The 19,372-nt window shown below is 43.0% G+C and overlaps 1 protein-coding gene across 2 annotated transcripts in view; it reads right to left on the reverse strand.

The window, feature by feature from the left end:
- The window catches only part of HERC2 (HECT and RLD domain containing E3 ubiquitin protein ligase 2), a 231,075-nt gene that overhangs the window by 86,192 nt on the left and 125,511 nt on the right, over positions 1–19,372 (reverse strand). For both annotated transcript variants that reach the window (XM_051822208.3, XM_051822209.3), the window contains exons 39-48: positions 18,237–18,418; positions 16,880–17,027; positions 16,606–16,802; positions 16,128–16,358; positions 14,499–14,637; positions 12,730–12,873; positions 5,639–5,781; positions 1,403–1,670; positions 1,162–1,298; positions 539–637 (exon numbers count right to left, since the gene is read on the reverse strand). In XM_051822208.3, the coding sequence (XP_051678168.3) occupies positions 539–637; positions 1,162–1,298; positions 1,403–1,670; positions 5,639–5,781; positions 12,730–12,873; positions 14,499–14,637; positions 16,128–16,358; positions 16,606–16,802; positions 16,880–17,027; positions 18,237–18,418 (1,688 nt within the window). The remainder of the gene's footprint in view (positions 1–538; positions 638–1,161; positions 1,299–1,402; positions 1,671–5,638; positions 5,782–12,729; positions 12,874–14,498; positions 14,638–16,127; positions 16,359–16,605; positions 16,803–16,879; positions 17,028–18,236; positions 18,419–19,372) is intronic.

Raw genomic sequence — 19,372 nt, forward strand, 5'->3', positions numbered from 1 at the left:
ATAAAGGAATACATAAAATGTAACTAGATTTTAAAAGTCAGATGGCAGTGAGAATGATATGAAAAAAGAAATATACAAAAAGTGTCACAAATGGCAAAAGTGGAGAAACACCACCTCTGTGCCACATCCACTGCAGACAGGCCACTTCTGACCGTCAGCTCTGGCCTCTCCCATCTCCTGCTCCTCTGTGCTCTGGTAACTCTGATGCAGCTACCGTGGCCAGATGCCTGCCTCTCCAGGAGGCTGCTGAGCCCCACAGCCTCTCCCACATCACACCTTCCTCACGCACCTCCCCACCACAATCCCAACAATGTAACATGAACTCACTTCCATCCCTCACTCCATTCTGCTCTTTCTCCTGTGCATGGTGTGTGTTACCTTCAAGGAGTTTATTGGTTAAATATGATTGTCTTCCACTACAAGGTGCAGGCTCCCTGAGAGCAGGGCCTCTGTCCACTGATGTGTGGCATACAGAAGATGCTAAAGTATTTGGTGACTGAAACAATGAGCTAGGCTCTAGTCTAAGACAATAACTCACCTGAATATTCTCTCTCACATATACAGCATAATCATCATTACTCAAGAAATCAGCTCGTTTTTTGTAAGTCTGGCTCTCCGTCACAACAGCACCAGAGGACTACAAAAAATAAATAACATTTTTTAAAAATGAGAGATAAATCTATTGTCTGAGAAATCTATGAGATTAAAAAAAGTGAAACACTATATTTTCCCCCATAACCTTCATCTAAAAAGACTAACAGTACTAGCATAATAGGCAGAAATAAATCTGAAAAGGTACAAATCTGGAAAACTTCAGAGGCATCTCCAAATTACTCCTATGAGACAATTTCCTCAGGTCACAAGTCAATGTGTCATATAACACACAATTTTTAAATAAAGTATCTTCTAATGGCTACCCAACATCACTAGATATGTGAACAGGTTGTATTTTAAAATAGAAAGTAATTATAACATAGGAAACCCAAAAAGCACGTTAGTAGCAAGACAGCTTTATTCTGTGCCCTGCAGAACTGTAGGTATGTCTCACGGAATCATCCACAGTAGATACACTTAGTTTCTTCAGAAAATAGAGAAAACAAAAGATATTCAGAGCCTAAGATAGAAGGCAAAGTGCAGGCAAGTCAAGTAGAAGGCACTGACCACAGGGTAGGCTGTATCATCCACATCTTCCACCACCTCCTCATCTGAATACTCATCAGATACTGTGTCTGCGTCCGAGAGTTCTGTCACCTGGACGTCTGAGTGGTCCAGCAGCCACCCAACCAAGGCCTCCACACCTAAGGGCAAGCACACAGTGTACTGTAGGCCACTGCTAAGTCAGCAACAGCATTAAAATGTGAACCTCAAAACAAATGAGCACTGACAAGAAGAAACACAGTACCAGGCAAGCCAGATGCATTCCCGGAAGCACCGGTGAGCGACTTCAGGGCAAACTCTATGTTCCTTCGAGGAAAGCCCATCTCCATGAGCTGCACCACAATGGGCAGCGCAGGCACAGGTGACGGCTTGCGCTTCTTCACTCTGGCAGGGCGGATGTGCTGCACGGAGACAGGCGTCGTAGCCTCACTGGAGCTGCAGTCTTCAAACCCCGGGCTCAAAGGGTGAGTGGACTCCACAGCCAAACATTGACACACAGCCAAAGCAGCAGCCTAGGCAAATGAGAGGGTTCTGGAAGGTTTATAAAAGTGTCCTTCCCTAACTTAAACAAGCTAAGAAAATAACAATGACCAACATCTACTAAGAACTGCAGTACAGAAAAGCTGAATTCACATGTATTTAAAAATAAAAGAGGTTTAAAAAATGACAAAGCCAAGTTTTACAGATGAACGATCTGGTTCTCAAATAACTTTCCTGACCACTCAGCACACAGAGAATCCAACAGATGTCCAGTAAGGAAAACTCCCAGCAGTCTCGAGCTCTGACGGGTGAGAGCACAGGAAGGGGCCCACTCCCTGCTGCAAGGGCACTGTGTTGCCAGCTGCAGGCACCTGCTCTTCCCTCTGTAACTGACAGCAAAAACGACATGCAACTCTCGTGGATCACCCAAACCAATCTTAACTCATCAAGAGAAACAAACACTCTGGAGGTTAAACACGGAACTTGAAATTAATGGAAACAGAGAATATTAGTGTGAAACACATTGCAATGAGTCGGTGAACATCTATACCACTGGTATCTGCAGCTGGGAACCCCCTGCAAGCAGGATCAGAAACCCTGATCAGCTGGCAACCTGTGTTCCTCACCCCCAGCTCCTCTAAGAACTGCAACTCACTACTTTGTTGAACTGAGCATGTGAGGAGGGAATTAAAAGAAACAGAACAGTGTGGAGCCTTCCAGGATTAGGTAGTGCTCTTCAAAAGCCTAGGTTTTGCAGTGAAGTCAGAGTAACATGGAAATGACAGGTTTCATCTAGAAGGCTTACAATTCAGAACCAGGCTGAGCTAGGAGGTCAGCATGTATTAACAAGGAGTTAGGATTTTCTATACTAATCCTCTACTACTTATAATCATGAATTCTGAACCAAACACTTTTAAACACTGCTGGAGGACACCAGAGAACAGCCAAAGCAGCCAAAACTGGAGCAAGTACAACCTTGACACAAGGGAAGGCAATAAACAAGATGCACATTTAACCGGAGGCAATGACAGATCAGAGAGCAGGAGAAGCTGGAATCCAGGCATGACAGGGAACTAGAAAGTGAGGGAGAAGACTCCCTGCAGAAGAACCATAGAGGGAAACGTCATACATGAGTAGGCAAATACCTCAAATTTTTTGCTGATTCCAAAACAGAGTACATATGAGACAATAAAGAGCCCAGGCTCTGCAAAGGGACTGATGGAAGGCTGGAGGGACTTCTAGAGCTGTCCAAGACCAACAGTATTTGAGGCTCAAGTCTAATCGAGTGTGGGGCTGGTGGTGGGAGGCTTCCCAAGATGTTGAGGCTTTCACTAAAACTCCAAAAGAGTCAAAATTCCTTAGAATAAGGATCAGAAACCACAACTAAAGGTCAAACCAAAATAAACCATCAGAAGGAAGCCTCTCAACAAGTCTCCTCAGGATTGGAGTGAGCTGCCAGGTACTGTGCTGCCCCTAAGAAGAAAATTCCCCCTTTCAGAGAAAGCTAACCACACCCAGAGCCAACACACTGTGGCACCCAAAGCAACTGGAACATAATCCAAAATAATTAGATACTTGAAGAACAACAGCCAATAACAGTATAATTAACAGAAAATAAAACACCAAGAGTAGCAGAAAAACAGGTGGCCAAGATGTTAGAATTAGCAAACAAGAAATCTAACATAACTACTGGAAATGGTTTTAAAAGATAAATATTTTATAAATGTTTACATTGTGAGATGTGAAAAATGGATATGAGGTGAGGATATGAGAGCTAATAGGAGAGATACAAAACTGTAAAAATGAAAACCAAATGTAAATATGGTATGTGGAACATTCAAAATAAAATACTTATTGGATGGGGGCCGATGCTGTGGCACAGCAGGTTAATGCCCTGGCCTGAAGCGCTGGCATTCCATATGGGTATTAGTTCAAGAGCTGCTTGCTCTACTTCTGATCCAGCTCTCTGCTGTGGCCTGGGAAAGCAGAAGATGGTCCAAGTCCTCAGGCCCCTGCACCCACATGGGAGCTCCTGGCTCCTGCCTCCAGATCGGCACAGCTCCAGCCATTGCAGCCAATTGGGGAATGAACCATCGGATGGAAGACCTTTCCCTCTCTCTCTTTCTCTCTCTCTCTCTCTCTGTGTGTGTAACTCTGACTTTCAAATAAATAAATAAACCTTAAAAAAGTACTTATTGGATGGACTAAACATCAAATTAGACTCCACAAAGCAGGGCATCCTAACCTTGAGAACAGATCAGTATAAATTAATCTGATTAACAAAGACAAAAAAAAAAGATCTTTAAAATAACAAATAGAAACTCACTAACATGTACAATAGTGGTCCTCAAAAAAACAAACGGAGAGGACAGGTGAAAAAAATGTTAAATAAATAAATAAGGGCCGGCACTGTGGTGCAGCAGGTTAAAAAGCCCTGGCCTGAAGCGCTGGCATCCCATTGGACGCCGGTTCTAATCCCGGCTGCTCTACTTCTGGTCCAGCTCTCTGCTATGGCCTGGGAAAGCAGTGCAGGGTGGCCCAAGTCCTTGGGCCCCTGCACCCACATGGGAGACCCAGAAGAAGCTCCTGGCTCCTGGCTTCAGATCGGCGCAGCTCTGGCTATTGTGGCCATCTGGGGAGTGAACCAGCGGATGAGAGAACTCTTTCTCTGTCTCTACCTCTCTCTGTAACTCTTTCAAATGAATAAAATACTCTTTAAAATAAATAAATAAATAAATAAAATTTTTTTAAAGAGAAATAACCAAATTTTTAAAACAATCACACCAGAAAGACAAGTAACTCAGCAAACCCAAGGACCAAACAAAACAAAACAAAACTACACTCACACACACACATAAGTACACCTTAGTCAATTGCAGAAAACTACACAAAATATTAAAAGTAGCCAAGATACAACACATTTCACATAGAAGAACAAAGGCTGGCTTTCCATCAGAATTAACAGAGACAAAACAATAGAAAATCTCTCTTTAGTACAACAGCCCTTCCCAGTTCGTAAAGGACAACTACACTTGCTTTTATGGCCTAACCCTTGGCATTCTCCTAGCATGAGTCCTACTGTGCTCCACCTGACAAGCTCTGAAACTGCTCAGTGTCCTCTTTCTATCCTTCTGGCGCAGAGCAAAAACACAGCCACTGCAGCCACTTTACAGTCAACATCCATCTCCGATTTTTCAAACCTAACAGGCAGCTGGAATTGCGGACGTTCAGAGAAGACAATGCCCCCCTCCCACTCCCTGTCGCCATATTGGCCTGTTTTCTCACTTTCTGCCTGTGAAATCCTAGTCCTTTCTAGGACAGCCTGAGGCAGCCGCTGCCTCACTCTGGATCCTTGCTCCCCAGAGGGCCAGGATCTCTGAGGACTTCTATTGGGGTCATTTCTGCCAGCCAAACATACTACAAAAGGTTTTTTTTTTTTAAACTCTCTCTTTGATAATTTACTCAGAATTTTTAATATATTATGCCACAAGAAGGATTTGTTAAAGTATCTACTCTCTGTTGCTAGCCATGAAAGTTTCCACCCCTCTTAGACCCAGATCCATGTTACCTTTCCACGGGAACATCCTACAGCCGGCCCTGCACAGCCTTACCAGCCTCCTCACAGGCTCCACGGAGCACCGCGTAGCCAACAGAGGCTTTTGCAAGAAGAAAACAAACAAATGCACCAGCCCTAGGCCTAATATGTCTCTTCCAATAACAGTTCCTGGAAAAAGATCCCACCATGAATATATGAGCGTTTAACCAACACTGCATTTAGTTAATTGTTTCAAGCAACCTACATAAATCTAAAAGAAGATTAAACTTCACCCCTCGCATTCTTTAGCTATTGTTATAATGTTCTGCAGACAATATAAAACATGATCAAAGCCTTAATTAGGCACAGAATTTAGGGGGTCTCAAGAAAATGTACATCTAGTAAAAGAAGCTGTTCACAATTGAGTACATTCTACTGAAAACTGTCAAAACTGCAAGTCTGTACCTCCAGTTCCTGTTTATCAAATATGGCCTTCACCGGCGATGGCTGGGTGGCGGAGGCCAGCAACTGCTGCAACAGGATCATTGGGGGCTGCGGCCCTTCAGGAGACATGTCCCCAAGGTCAGGGGATGCGGCTGCTCCATCATCTGCATTCAAAAACAAAACGTGTATAACATTCTAGTCTCAGCCACAGACATCTCTTTATTATTACTGAGAATACGCTGAACACGCTAAACTGCATATGATTTCTACCTCAATAAGCAACAGACAATCTAAATCTTCAAAGCTCAGATATCAAACAAAAAATATGCAACAAGGAATTTTCTCCTCCTCACCCCCTGGATTCTGTCCTCTTTTGTTCATCTGTCTCCCAAAGCCAACAACGGTTACTTCTCAGATTTCTGTTGCTGGTCCAAGTCTTCTTTTTTTTTTTTTTTTTAATATTTATTTATTTATTTGAAAGTCAGAGTTATACAGAAAGAGACAGAGAGAGAGAGAGAGAGAGAATGGTCTTCCATCTGATGGTTTACTCCCCAGTTGGTCGCAAAGGCCGGAGCTGTGCCACTTCGAAGCCAGGAGCCAGCAGCTTCTTCCAAGTCTCCCATGCAGTTGAAGGGGCCCAAGGACTTGCACCATCCTCCACTGCTTTCCCAGGCCACAGCAGAGAGCTGGATCAGAAGTAGAGCAAGCAGCTCTTGTACCAATACCCATATGGGATGCCAGCGCTTCAGGCCAGGGTGTTAACCCACTGTGCCACAGCACTGGCCCCTGGTCCAAGTCTTCTACCTTCTCTTTCGTCTTTACTCGCTATTTTACTATCCCTACCATGTACACATCCAGGTTTGTATTTCTAGCCTGATGTTTTCTTTTAAACCCTATTTAGATCATTAAAAGAAACCAATTCCCAATGTGTCATGAGATTAGGTGATGTCTTCCTGTCTGTTCTGGGGGGGTTGAAGTAAGGCCTTTAGGATTCTGTTGGCCACAACCTCATTGAATTCCAATGCCACAAGACCTGCTTCACACAATCCGTACACCAAAGGCCTCACAGCATTTATGTCTGCTGGTTTTGCTTTCAGCTAATCATCTAGAACACAGACTGGAAATCTTTCTCTTAAAAGGTAAGACAGTAAATAGTTCAGGCTTATGGGCCACATAGTCTCTGTCACAACTACTCAACTCTGCCACTACACAGCAAAAGCAGCCAGAATGATGTACAAACAAACAGATGCAACTGTGTTCCCATAAAACTTTAATTACAAAAATAGGTGTAACAGTCACTGCCCTACACAGCTCCAGCTGGAGCTCCCACTCTGTTCAAAGCAGTCACCCTAATTCAACCCTGACACATCAGCTCACTGGGGTCCAACCCAATTCCTAAGCTCCAGTTTCCTAATCTCAAAAACAGTGAGTTATCCTGAAGGTTCTTGCCAACCTTAATACTGAAAAAATCTGCATGTTTGATCAACTTTTCTCAAACTCATTCGATTTAAAATTAATTTCATAATATCAAACAGCCCAAATACTTCCATTAAATTTTTTATCCTCAGTAATTCAAACTTGAAATACCAGCCATTTTTCATTTTTTGCTGATTTCCTAAAAGGTCATCATCTCTACAAGACAACCCATCATAGTGGTACCAGACCTTTTTCCACTTCTCATATCTTCCTCTAGAAGATGCACTAGATACAAAAGCAATTCTCCATCTCTATGATTTCCAGGTTCGATACTCCTAGACCAAGGGCTGGGGCTGCGATGCAATGGGTTAAGCCACTGTCTGCAGTGCCAGCATCCCATATGAGCACTGGTTTGAGTCCTGGCTGCTCCACTTCCGATCCAGCTCCCTGCTAATGCACCTGGGAGAGCAGCAGAAGATGGTCCAAGTGCCTGGGTCTCTACATCCCAAGTGAGAGACAAAGAAGAAGCTCCTGGCTTCAGTCTGGCTCAACCCTGGCCATTGCTGCCATTTGGGGAGTGAACCAGCAGATGGAAGATCTCTGTCTCTCCCTCTCTCTGTAACTTTTTCAAATGAATAAATAAATCTTAATTTTAAAAAATACTCCTAAACCTCATGAGATTAATCACCCTGAGTATCAATCCTCATTACGAGGTCTCCTGTCCCAGGTTCCCAATCAGCCTCAAGCTTCAGCCTGCTGCTGCGGCACGGTATGACAGGACTCAGCAGAGCTCTCTGGCTTTTAGCCCCACAATTCATCATTAAACCATGAGCTGCAAGCAAAGCAGGTTACTTTCATTTGTGCTCCTACTGTCTCCCCCACCAGCATGGAGATTCTTTTTCACCTGCGCCTCTCTGCCAAACCCTTCAAGAACCCTCACCCGAGCTCTCCACTGCGCTGTCTCTAGGACACCTGTGGAAACTGCTTACAGGTCTCAGGGCACACTGGCCCCACACAATGGACAGAGACATACATCTGTGTCCCTCCTGTCTCCCGATCTCAAGTCTAAAGAGTTACGATCACCAACAAAGTCTTTTACCCCATAATATTTAGCACAAGGTCTTTCAATAGTAATCTAATAATCATAGTTTTTATTAAAATATAGTCAGGCTAAAACAGCTATCAATATTAAAACAGTGACCAAATAATATCTCATAGCTTTCTACTAAAAGTGATACAAGTTCAGGCCAGTGCTGCGGCATAGCAGGTAAAGCTACCGCCTGCAGTGCCGGCATCCAATATGGTGCCGGCAGGCAGTTCAAGTCCCAGCTGCTCCACCTCCAATACAGTGCCTTGCTAATGAGCCTGGGAAAGTAACAGATTTTGGTCCAAGTCCTTGGGCACCTGCACCCACGTAGGAGACCTGGAAGAAGCTCCTGGCTCCTGGCTTCAGATTGGCCCAGCTCTGGCCACTGTGGCCATTTGGGAAATGAATCAGTGGATGGAAAACTGATTCATCCCCTCTCCTCTCCTCCCCTTTTCTCTCCTCTCCTCCCCTCTTCTCTCCTCTCCTCCCCTCACCACCCCTCGTCTCCCCTCTCCTCCTCTCTCTCTCTCTCTCTCTCTCTGCCACTGCCTCTAACTCTGCCTTTCAAATAAAACATAAAACTTTTTTTTAAAACAAGTGATAGAAGTTAATTCTAGGAGACTGATTTAACACAGTGAAGTATAAAGACAATCAGCAAAAATCCCACCAGATTACTGCCACTAGTTGGCTAAACAAATGAAACTATGGCACATCTACAGACACACAGTAATATGCTTTTTGGTTTACTTATCACTTTCATGTTTTTTTTTATTCTTAGTGTCTTTTCCATTTTTATTAATATAAAGAGAACAGATATCATTTATTTCATAGATACAAGTCTAAGAAGGTAAGCATACTTCCCACCTTCCCTCAATTCCCACTCCTTTTTTTGCCCTTTAATTTTTGCAATAACATTTTTATCTACTTCATAATCACAGGCTTAATGCACCACTAACCATAATGTTCAACAAGTAAAAAGTAGAAATAGCACTGTTCCACAGGAATATAGACAAGGGTTATAAAGAATAATCCAATCATAAATTGTCAGTTTCATTGTTATACATTGTTTTTCATTTATACTCTGCAATAACTACCACATTTCAGAGAAAACGTATGATATTTGTCTTTTGGGGACTGGATTAATGGCCTCCAGTTACATCCATTTTATGGCTGAGTAGTATTCCATAGTGTATTTATACCACATTTTCCTTACCCAGTCATTAGTTGATGGGACATATGGGTTGATTCCATATCTTAGCTATTGTGATTTGAGCTGCTATAAACATGGGGGTACAAGTAATTCTTTCACATGCTGTTAATTTCTTTTTGGTAAATTTCCAGGAGTGCAATGCCTGAGTCATATAGTAGATTTATTTTGAGATTTCTGAGGAATCTCCATACTGTCTTCCAAAATGGTTGCAGTAGTTAACATTTCCACCAACAGTGTATTGGGTAGGGTATCTTTCTCTCCACATCCTCACCAGTATTTATTATTTTTTTGATTTTTGGATAATAATCATTCTAACTGTAGTGAAGTGAAACCTCATTGTGTTTTTGATTTGCAGTTCCCTGACGGCTAGGGATCCTAAGCATTTTTCATGTGCTTTTGGCCATTTGTATTTCATCCTTTAAAAAATACCTGTTCATGTCCTTTGCCCTTGACTCATTGTGATCTTTGTATAAGGTATAAGGTTCAAGTCTTGTTTCGTAATTCTGCATGTAGAGATCCAATTTTCCAAACACCATTTATTGAAGAGACTGTCCTTTCACCAGGGAGTGATTTCAGTTCATTTGTCAAAGATTAGTTAGGTACAGAAGTTGTGGATTAATTTCTGGGTTTCTATAACATTCCACTGATTTACATGTCTATTTTTGTACCATACTGGGCTATTTTGATTATAACAGCTCTGTAGAATATCTTAAAGTCTTCTGAGAAGAATGCCCTTGGTATTTTGACTGGGATCACATTGAACCTGTAAACTGCTTTGGGTAATATGAACATTTTGATGATATTAATTCTTCCAATCCATGAACACAGAAGATTTTTTCCATTTTTTTTGTGTGTGTCTGTTTCTATTTCTTTCCTTTTAATGTTTTGTAATTTTCATCGAGATCTTGCATATTCTCATTTAAACTTATTCTAAGCTATTTAACTTTTTGGAGCTATTGTGAATGGGAACAGTCTCACAAGTTCTTTCTTAGACATGGCATTGTTTGTAAAGACTATTGATATTTTGTGTGTTGATTTTATAACCTGCAACTCTGCCAAATTCTCTTATGAGTTAATATCCTTTTGGTTCCCCTATACATAGGATGGTGTCATCTGCAAATACGGATAATCTGATTTCCTCCTTTCCAATCTGTATCCCTTTGACTTCTTTTTCTTGTCTAATGGCTCTGGCTAAACTTCTAGAACTACATAGAATAGTAATGGTGAAAGTAGGCATTCTTGCTTGGCTCAGGATCTGAGCAGAAATGCTTCCAACTTTTCATCATTCGACAGGATACTGGTTGTGGGTTTTTCACATATTGCCTTGATTGTAACTGAGGAATGTTCCTTTTATACCCAATTTGCTAAGGTTTTTATCATGAAAGGATGTTGCATTTTATCAAATGCTTTCTCTGCATCTACTGAGATAATCGTGTAGTTTTATTGTCAATTTGTTCATGTAATATATCAGGTTTATAATGATTTGCATATGTTGAGCCATCCCTGCATCTCTGGGATAAATCCGACTTGGTCTGGATGGATGATCTTTTTGATGTGTCGTTGGATTTGATTAGCTAGTATGTTGTTAAAGATTTTTCCATCAATGCTCATCAGGAATCTTGGTCTATGGTTCTCTTTCTTTTTTGTGTCACTTTCTGGTTTTGGAATTCAGGTGATGCTGGCCTCACAGAAGTTTGGGAGGATTCCCTCCCTTTCAATTGTTTTAAATAGTTTAAGAAGAATTGAGATTAGTTCTTCTTTAAAAGTCTGGTGGATAGCGGCCAGTGCTGTGGCATAGTGGGTAAAGCCACTACCTGCAGTGCTGGCATCCCACATACACTGCTCCACTTCCGATCCAGCTCACTGCTATGGTCTGGGAAGGCAGTACAAGATGGCCCAAGTCTTTGAACCCTTGCACCCACATGGGAGACCTGGAGGAAACTCCTGGCTCCGAATCAGCGCAGCTCTGGCCATTACAGCCAATTGGGGAGTGAGCCAGTGGTTGGAAGACCCCACCCCCACCCCTGTATTTTCTTCTCTTTCTGTGTGACTCTGACTTTCAAATAAATAAATAAATATTTTTTAAAAATAAAAAGAAATAAAAGTCTGGTAAGTTCAGCAGTGAAGCCATCTGGTCCCCAGTTTTCTTTTGTTGGGAGGGTCTATATCTTGGTTATTGGTCTATTTAAGTTTTCTATGTATTTGTGCCTCAATTTGTAAGTTGTATGTGTCCAGAAATCTATTCATTTCTTCTAAATTTTCCAATTGTTGGCATATAGCTTTTTATAATAATTTCTGATGATTTTTTTAATTTCAGTGGCATCAGCAGTTAACATCTCTTATTTTATTAACTTGGGTCTTCTCACCCTGCCTTTTTATTTATTTATTTATTTTGATTGAGCAAATGGTTTACCAATTTTGTTTATTTTTATGGCAATAAACATATAGATAACATCACTTTGAATGGTACCACAGTATGAATGGTAAATTATAGATTCACCACATAATAAAGGACATTCTAGTATCTCCGGGTCTTCAACATTAAAACAGTAACAACAACAAAGTCACAATAGGAGGCTGGCATTGTGGTACAGCGAGTTAGTCACCAGCACCTGCAACACCAACATCTGATATGAACACCAGTTTAAGTCCTGGCTACTCTGCTTCCAACCCAGCTTCCTGCTAGTATAACCAGGAAAGCAGGAGAAGATGCCTGAGTACCTGGGCCCCTGACACCCATGTGGGACATCTGAGGGAGTTCCAGGCTCCTGGCTTCAGCCTGGCCCACCCTGGCCATTGAGGACTTTTGGGGAGTGAACCAGGGGATAGAAGATCTCTTTCCCATCCTCTCTGTAAGCTGCTTTTACATAAATAAAGAAATAAATCTTTAAAAAAAAATAGTCACTATAGGCATCAGCAAACTTATTCTTCATGTCTTTTATATGATATATTCCCAGAAAATGACTTACTGAGTGAAAATATATAAATATAAATAGATATTCAGAATTAAAGCCTGCAATGTTTCCTCAAAGGCCCAGGAGATATTGTACCAACTTAAATGCCTAACTAGCAACATGAGAAAGGAATGTTGTGCATGCAAAGAACCTTCTCAGAGTGTTCCTGTGTCACAGCTTCAGATCTCCTGGGTCTGGGCGCAGCATTTCCAACAACTTTCTATGTGCCGCTGATGCTGCTGGCCCAGGGCTCACACCTGAAGGAGCAGGCGTGAGAACACTTGTCTCCCTCTCCAGAAAACCACTTCCTCCATAGCTCACAGATCCCTCTTGTACGTGTAGAAGCTACCTCTATTCCCTTTCATAAAATGCTTGCTCCCATCCTTTGCCTATCTGTCTGTTGGAGTATCTATCTTTCTTACAAGCCTGGAAGAATTTTCTTTACCTGTAGGAACAGTTCCAGTCTCCTGAACAGCTGGCTGAGACAAGATCTGCCTCAGTTTATCTTGGTGGGAAAGCAGCGCTCGCCCTGCCTTCAGTATGTACAGCTTCAGCTGCTGGCTCCGCAGCAGATCCAGGTCCACTTGGCCTGCAAAAAAAAGAACTCAGTAAGACCCACTTTCCCTGGTCTCTCTTCATCACCAGTAGGGCCATCTCAGCAATACACAGGCCCTGTGCCCTTTGAGACCTAACTGACCATACATACACACTGTTAATAACCAAAGCCAGAAGAGCACTCTTAACTGTCCAGGAATGACTCCTGCCCTGCTCTCTAGGAACCTACCTCAAAGGGCTGCAGTGAGGGTTAGACCATGATCATTAGTAACAATATCATCAAATGTTTCCCAGACTGCTAAAATTCCAACCAGATACCTAGGTCACAAACAAATTACTTTCACCTTTCTTACAAGACTCTTCTGAGAAACTTTGACCAGACACAGCTCGTCTTTAACTGATGAGGATCATGGCAATTTCCCAGAGTCCTGCCTAATCCAGAGATAGGCAGACTGAGGGCTTCCTCATGCCGCAGGCTCAGTGGTAACACAGGTCTGCACCACAGCGTGGCAATAGCATTCCAAGGCAGAACATGGCTGGAGGGCTCAGAAGCAGCATAGGGAACGTATGAGGGACAGAGGAGCACAGGTGCCTCTCCAGCTCTGAGACTGACCAATTGGCAGCCAGGTTTATTAACCATGAAGGGAAATGAGGGCTACTGGAGAAGACTGACAGCGTTTTGGACCACGCACAGGACCGCCAATGAGAGATGCAACCTGGAGATTCAGAGTTGTAAGTGTAACCATCATAAATGCTGCAGCAGCAAATACAGGGATGGAGGGTGGGGAGTAGATAAGACAACTCTAGAAAAGTAGGCAGAATGAACCATAAGTCACAGGCAAAATACAAAGAAAGACATGAAAGCAGAATCATAGACTCAAAAGTTTTAAGCAAGAGTAGCTACAGTTTTAGCCCAGTATGCACAGAGCTGAAACAAGGCAGGTTCAAATACAAAGACTCCTAGAGAAGACACTTAAGATGCCTTGAGTAAAGTTCCAAAAGGGACTAGGCTGGAGGGTTAATGGGGAGGAAGAGAACACAGACTCCTCTTCAAAAAGCTTTCTCAGAATAAATGCTGGCACTAACAAGAGGGAGGTGAGCCAATCAGGTATGGTCCTGAACACTGTACTGAAGGCTGACTCAAAAAACATTCTCATCACCATGCACACAGTTACATTCCTGACCATAACTCAACAAACAGTACATGAATGTGAACCCCAAAATTTCAGCCATCTTAGGAACTCACTCTGATAAAAGAACAAACAGGGGCAGGCATCTGAAACAGCGGTTAAGATGTTGCCTGGGACACCTGCATCCCATATAGCAGCATCACATTTGAAGCCTGCCTCTACTCCCAACTCCAGCTTCCTACTGATGTTCACTCTGGGAGGGACTAGGTGATGACTCAAGTCACTGGGTCCCTGCTACCTACATGGAAGACCCAGAAGGAGTTTCTGATTGCTAGCTTCAAAGAGGACCAATCCCCAGCTGTTGCAGGCATCTGAGGTATGAACCAGTGAATAAAAGATCTCTATACATCTGTCTATCTATATATACCTGTCAAATAAGTTAAATAAATACATTTTAAAAGGATAAACACTGTCCAAACAACACTAGCTAAGACTGTGGCCATACCATCAAGAGGTACCTTGTACTGACCTGCAAAGTTCTGTTTAGGTGATTTCTTTATTTTGTGCTTTTCCAATTTGCTTCCAGCAAGGTTCACTAACTGAGCCCAGACAGAGAGCATTGGCTCCGTGAAGGGTAGGTTGGTCACGCTAAACGCCATGGCAGGGAGCTAAAGAGAAGGTACAGAAATCTTCAGAGTGCAGCCAATGAGATTAATAAATGAAATACTCTTAAGTTATTATGGCCATGAGACTTAATTTGAAAATACCATACATATACCTAATTCTTTTTAAATCTGAGAATAATTTTTAAAAGATAACATTAAGGACAAGATAAAGACTTATACAAGAGGACTTTAAAAAGTTTGTGAAAAAGTCTAATTTTAAAAACTGAATGTTCCATAAACTTTTTTTTTTTTTTTTTTTTTTTTTTTTTTGGACAGGCAGAGTGGACAGTGAGAGAGAGAGACAGAGAGAAAGGTCTTCCTTTTTGCCGTTGGTTCACCCTCCAATGGCCGCCGCGGCCGGCGCGCTGCGGCCGGTGCACCGCGCTGATCCGATGGCAGGAGCCAGGAGCCAGGTGCTTTTTCCTGGTCTCCCATGGGGTGCAGGGCCCAAGCACCTGGGCCATCCTCCACTGCACTCCCGGGCCACAGCAGAGAGCTGGCCTGGAAGAGGGGCAACCGGGACAGAATCCGGCGCCCCGACCGGGACTAGAACCCGGTGTGCCGGCGCCGCTAGGCGGAGGATTAGCCTATTGAGCCGCGGCGCCGGCCTTGTTCCATAAACTTTTTAAGTCCCCTCATATATGTAATAAATACAATCTATATTAATTTTTTCTTTAACAACTTGTCAACAGCATACATTGGAATGGTTATTTTTATCTTACATATTTTCTACATATTTCAAATTTCCTACAATATATATATATATACATTCCTGCACTGAAAAACAGTATTTTGTGGAGAAGTACAGTCAAAATGCACTTGAGTTATATCAAAACAATGTAAATCACTCACCTTCCCTAAGAATCCCTAATTCATAAGGCTAAGATGACAGTAGCTGCTATGTAAGTCATTGTCACTTAACAAAATTAACAAGCATTTTCTACACAATGGAGTTATTTTTGAAGAAATCATTTTTAAACTTTTTAAAAGCTGAACTGCTAAAATGAAATTTATAAATTCATATTTTAAAATAAATAAAATTATCTTTTTTTTTTTTTTTTTTTTTTGACAGGCAGAGTGGACAGTGAGAGAGAGAGACAGAGAGAAAGGTCTTCCTTTGCCATTGGTTCACCCTCCAATGGCAGCCGCGGCCGGCGCACCACGCTGATCCAATGGCAGGAGCCAGGAGCCAGGTGCTTTTCCTGGTCTCCCATGGGGTGCAGGGCCCAAGCACCTGGGCCATCCTCCACTGCACTCCCTGGCCACAGCAGAGAGCTGGCCTGGAAGAGGGGCAACCGGGACAGAATCCGGTGCCCCAACCGGGACTAGAACCCGGTGTGCCGGCGCCGCAAGGCGGAGGATTAGCCAATAAAATTATCTTATAGCTGCCCAGTGTCTTTTAGGTTGCTAATGCCCTTTTTCATTTCATTTCTCTGAGGTCTATGGACCCACATTTGCCTTATTACAAGGTAACAGAACATAAGTTCACCTACTGGTTTCAGCTGATTCAATGGGCAAACACGACACATCCGCATGTCAGAGAACTGCACAGTGATCTTGCCCTTGGGGGTGATGCGCGTTACAGTGCCTTCTCCAAATTCATCGTGCATGACTTGGCCTCCCAGGCGTAGGCGACCATCAATCCCTCCAATCACAGCCAGGACAGCCATGAGACCCCCTACTTCAGGGTTCTCAGAGTCAGGGAAGAAATCATCTAACACGGCCTATGGTGGAGAACAGACGGCAAACTCGAGGAGGTCCAGGAGAGCAGTCCATTCTAACAAATTTACAACTAAACTGAATTAATTTTTGTATGGATAGTACCTTGTTCAATAATTATTTCCATTTAAAAATACTTTTAAATATATGTTTGAACAAAATACATAACATTTAAGAAGATAATTTTGTTTAAATGCTAAATTAACATTCCACAAAGAGAAAAACAAGCTTATTTGAAAACAAGGAACTCACTGCTTCTGACGACTTCCCTGTGCAGCTGTGGGTGACGGAGCGGAGCTGGGAGTTGATGTACTTGTTGATGAGCCCATTCCACTGACTTAGGGAGTGCAGTGTGCGGAGCAGTGCCACCACCTCTTCTGCCAGGGTGCTGCTGTGAGTGGCAGTGAGGGAGGCCTGTGGGCGGGCCCTCCGCCTCCTCAGGGTGGATTCTGAGGAAGAAGCAGAGAGAGCTGCTGCACTGTGCACTGCTCCCTAAGAAGGACACAGGAGGGGAAGAGCCACCCACCTCTCAGTAATGGGATGTCCGACGAACATGTGGTGAGCAGACTACCCAAGAAGCCAAACAGTTTCTCCACAAGGCACTTCATGTCCCTCGCCCTTTCAGTCTTATCCCACGATGGAAGGACTGCTTGCAGCAAATGCACGGCTAAGATCTGATGAAAGACATTTAAAATGATAAGCTTTAAAGAAAGTCATTATCTGGCAGATCAGATTAAGAGTTTAAAAATGTTTATTTTTTACTTTTGTTTCTGTAACTTAATTTATCATGTGAAAATCTTGATAGTCATTGTTTCACAACTAGATAATTAAATACAGTTGAGGGGTCAGTGTGGTACAATGGGTTAAGCCACCACCTGTGATGCCAGCATCCCACATGAGCACAGGTTCAAGTCTTGGCTCCTGCTTCCAATCCAGCTCCTAGACATTGCATCTGGGAAGGCAGCAGAAGATGGCCTAAGTGCAAGGGCTCCTGCTACCCATCTGAGACCTGGATGGAGTTCCAGGTTCCTGCCTTCAGCCTGGCCCAGGATCAGCCACTAGCCATTTGGGGAGTGAACCAGCAGATGAAAGATCTCTTTCTCTGTGTCTCCCTCTCTCTGTAACTCTGCCTCTCAAATGAATAAATAAATTTTAAAAAATAATCCAGATTTATTAATGCTAAATATTAACAGGAATTCAAAACAATAAGCTATGTCACAGATGTATGTATCTGTTCATTTAATTAAAAACTAATTATTTGGGGCCAGTGCTATGGCATAGCGGGTAAAGCCACCGCTTGCAAGTGCCAGCATCCCATTTGGGTGCCGGTTCTAGTCCCGGCTGCTCCACTTCCAATCCAGCTCTCTGCTAATGGCCTGGGAAAGCCATGGAAGATGGTCCAAGTCTTCAGGCCCCTACATCCGCGTGGGAGACCCAGAAGAGGCTCCTGGCTCCTGGCTTCAAATCGGCCCAGCTCCGGCCATTGTGGCCATCTGGGGAGTAAACCAGCAGATGGAAGACCTTTCTTTCTCCCTCTCTCTCTGCCTCTGCCTCTTTGTAACTCTGCCCTTCAAATAAAATAACTAAATATTTTTTTTTAAAAACTAATTCTTTTTAGTTTAATTCTTAAGACAATTTCATTACAGCTCCTGGGAGGCAGATGAGAGCAACTGCAGGGTTTACCACTTAAAGAGAAAAGCAAGTAAACTAAAGTTCAGCAACTTACCCAATGCAATAGCCCCATGGCTCTGGAAGATCTACCTTGTGTCACTTCTAGTTCTTTTCTGCACTCATTACTCAATCAAGGCACCTAATCTCAGGGAGCGGCAGGCTGGCATGTGGATACCTCCTAGCAGGCCGGGTTTTGCCTGGCAGCACATTACCTGCCTCTGCAGGGAGGCGGCGGTGAAAGGTGCATGCCCTTCCATGACCTTCATGAGCAGAGTGATCCACTGTGGTGAGCTGAGGGCGCCACACACTTGTGGCGTGAGTGCAATGCTCCGCACGAACCCAAGCGTGCACCAGCTCCGGTGCTGCTCCCTGCACACCAGCCTGTTTGGAGAAGCTGCCAAGAAGGAAAACAAACTTATTTGGTGCCAAATCTCTAAAGACAAACCGTAAGTACAATCCTTATTTTTGGTTAACCTGCTATTCTCATGTTTGACAATAAGCTACTTTACAAATTTACAAATACAATTTGAGTAATTAAACATGATAGGAGTGGGAGAAAGCTTTTAAGTAACCTCAAAGAATATTTCACAGCATTAAAAAAATTTTTATTTGAGAGGCAGAGACAGAGAGAAAATGAAAGAGAGAGTGGAACTATCTCCCCTACTGGCTCATGCCCCAAATGCCTACTTCAATGCAGGTCTACCATGTGCAGAAGGAACCCAAATACTAAAGTCATCGCTGTTGCCTCCCAGGGTGTGCATTAGCAGGAAGCCAGAGTCAGAAGCCAAATCCAGTCACTGAACCCAGGCACACCAACACTGGACACAGGCATCCTAACTACTAAGGATAAACACCTGCCACTCACAGCAATTTTTTAAATCTTTAAAGTAGGGGTAATAACTCAGACTGATAGATTTTATCTACTTGTTGCTTCTAGGCAACAGGAAAATGACCCATAATTCCAATAGCAGCAGTTTGTGACTACGCATCTATTTTTTAAAATCTCTTATGTTTTAAATATCCCCCATGATCTTGCTTATATTCAACCTGCACCATAAATTCCCAATTCAAGTTTAAGACATCTGTACGAACAGAATGAGAACAAAAGGCTTTGTCTGTGTTTACAAATTTGATTCTGGCATCATATCTACTCCTCTTACCATCTTGGTTTCCACTCAGGTTTCTACTCTGTCCATTCTCAGAGGAGCTGAAGTGTGCAATCAGACTGTATTACTCACAGGGCCCTGCTTGGAGCCTCCTAGCCACCTTGGCCCCTGCAGCACCAGCTCCTTTTCCCCAAGTTCATAGAAAATATTATTAAAAGTTAAGTTCATTTTGATGCAAAAAT

The sequence above is a fragment of the Oryctolagus cuniculus genome, chromosome 12 (genome assembly GCF_051225735.1).
Source record: "Oryctolagus cuniculus isolate XC-2025 breed Fujian yellow rabbit chromosome 12, ASM5122573v1, whole genome shotgun sequence".
NCBI lineage: Eukaryota > Metazoa > Chordata > Mammalia > Lagomorpha > Leporidae > Oryctolagus > Oryctolagus cuniculus.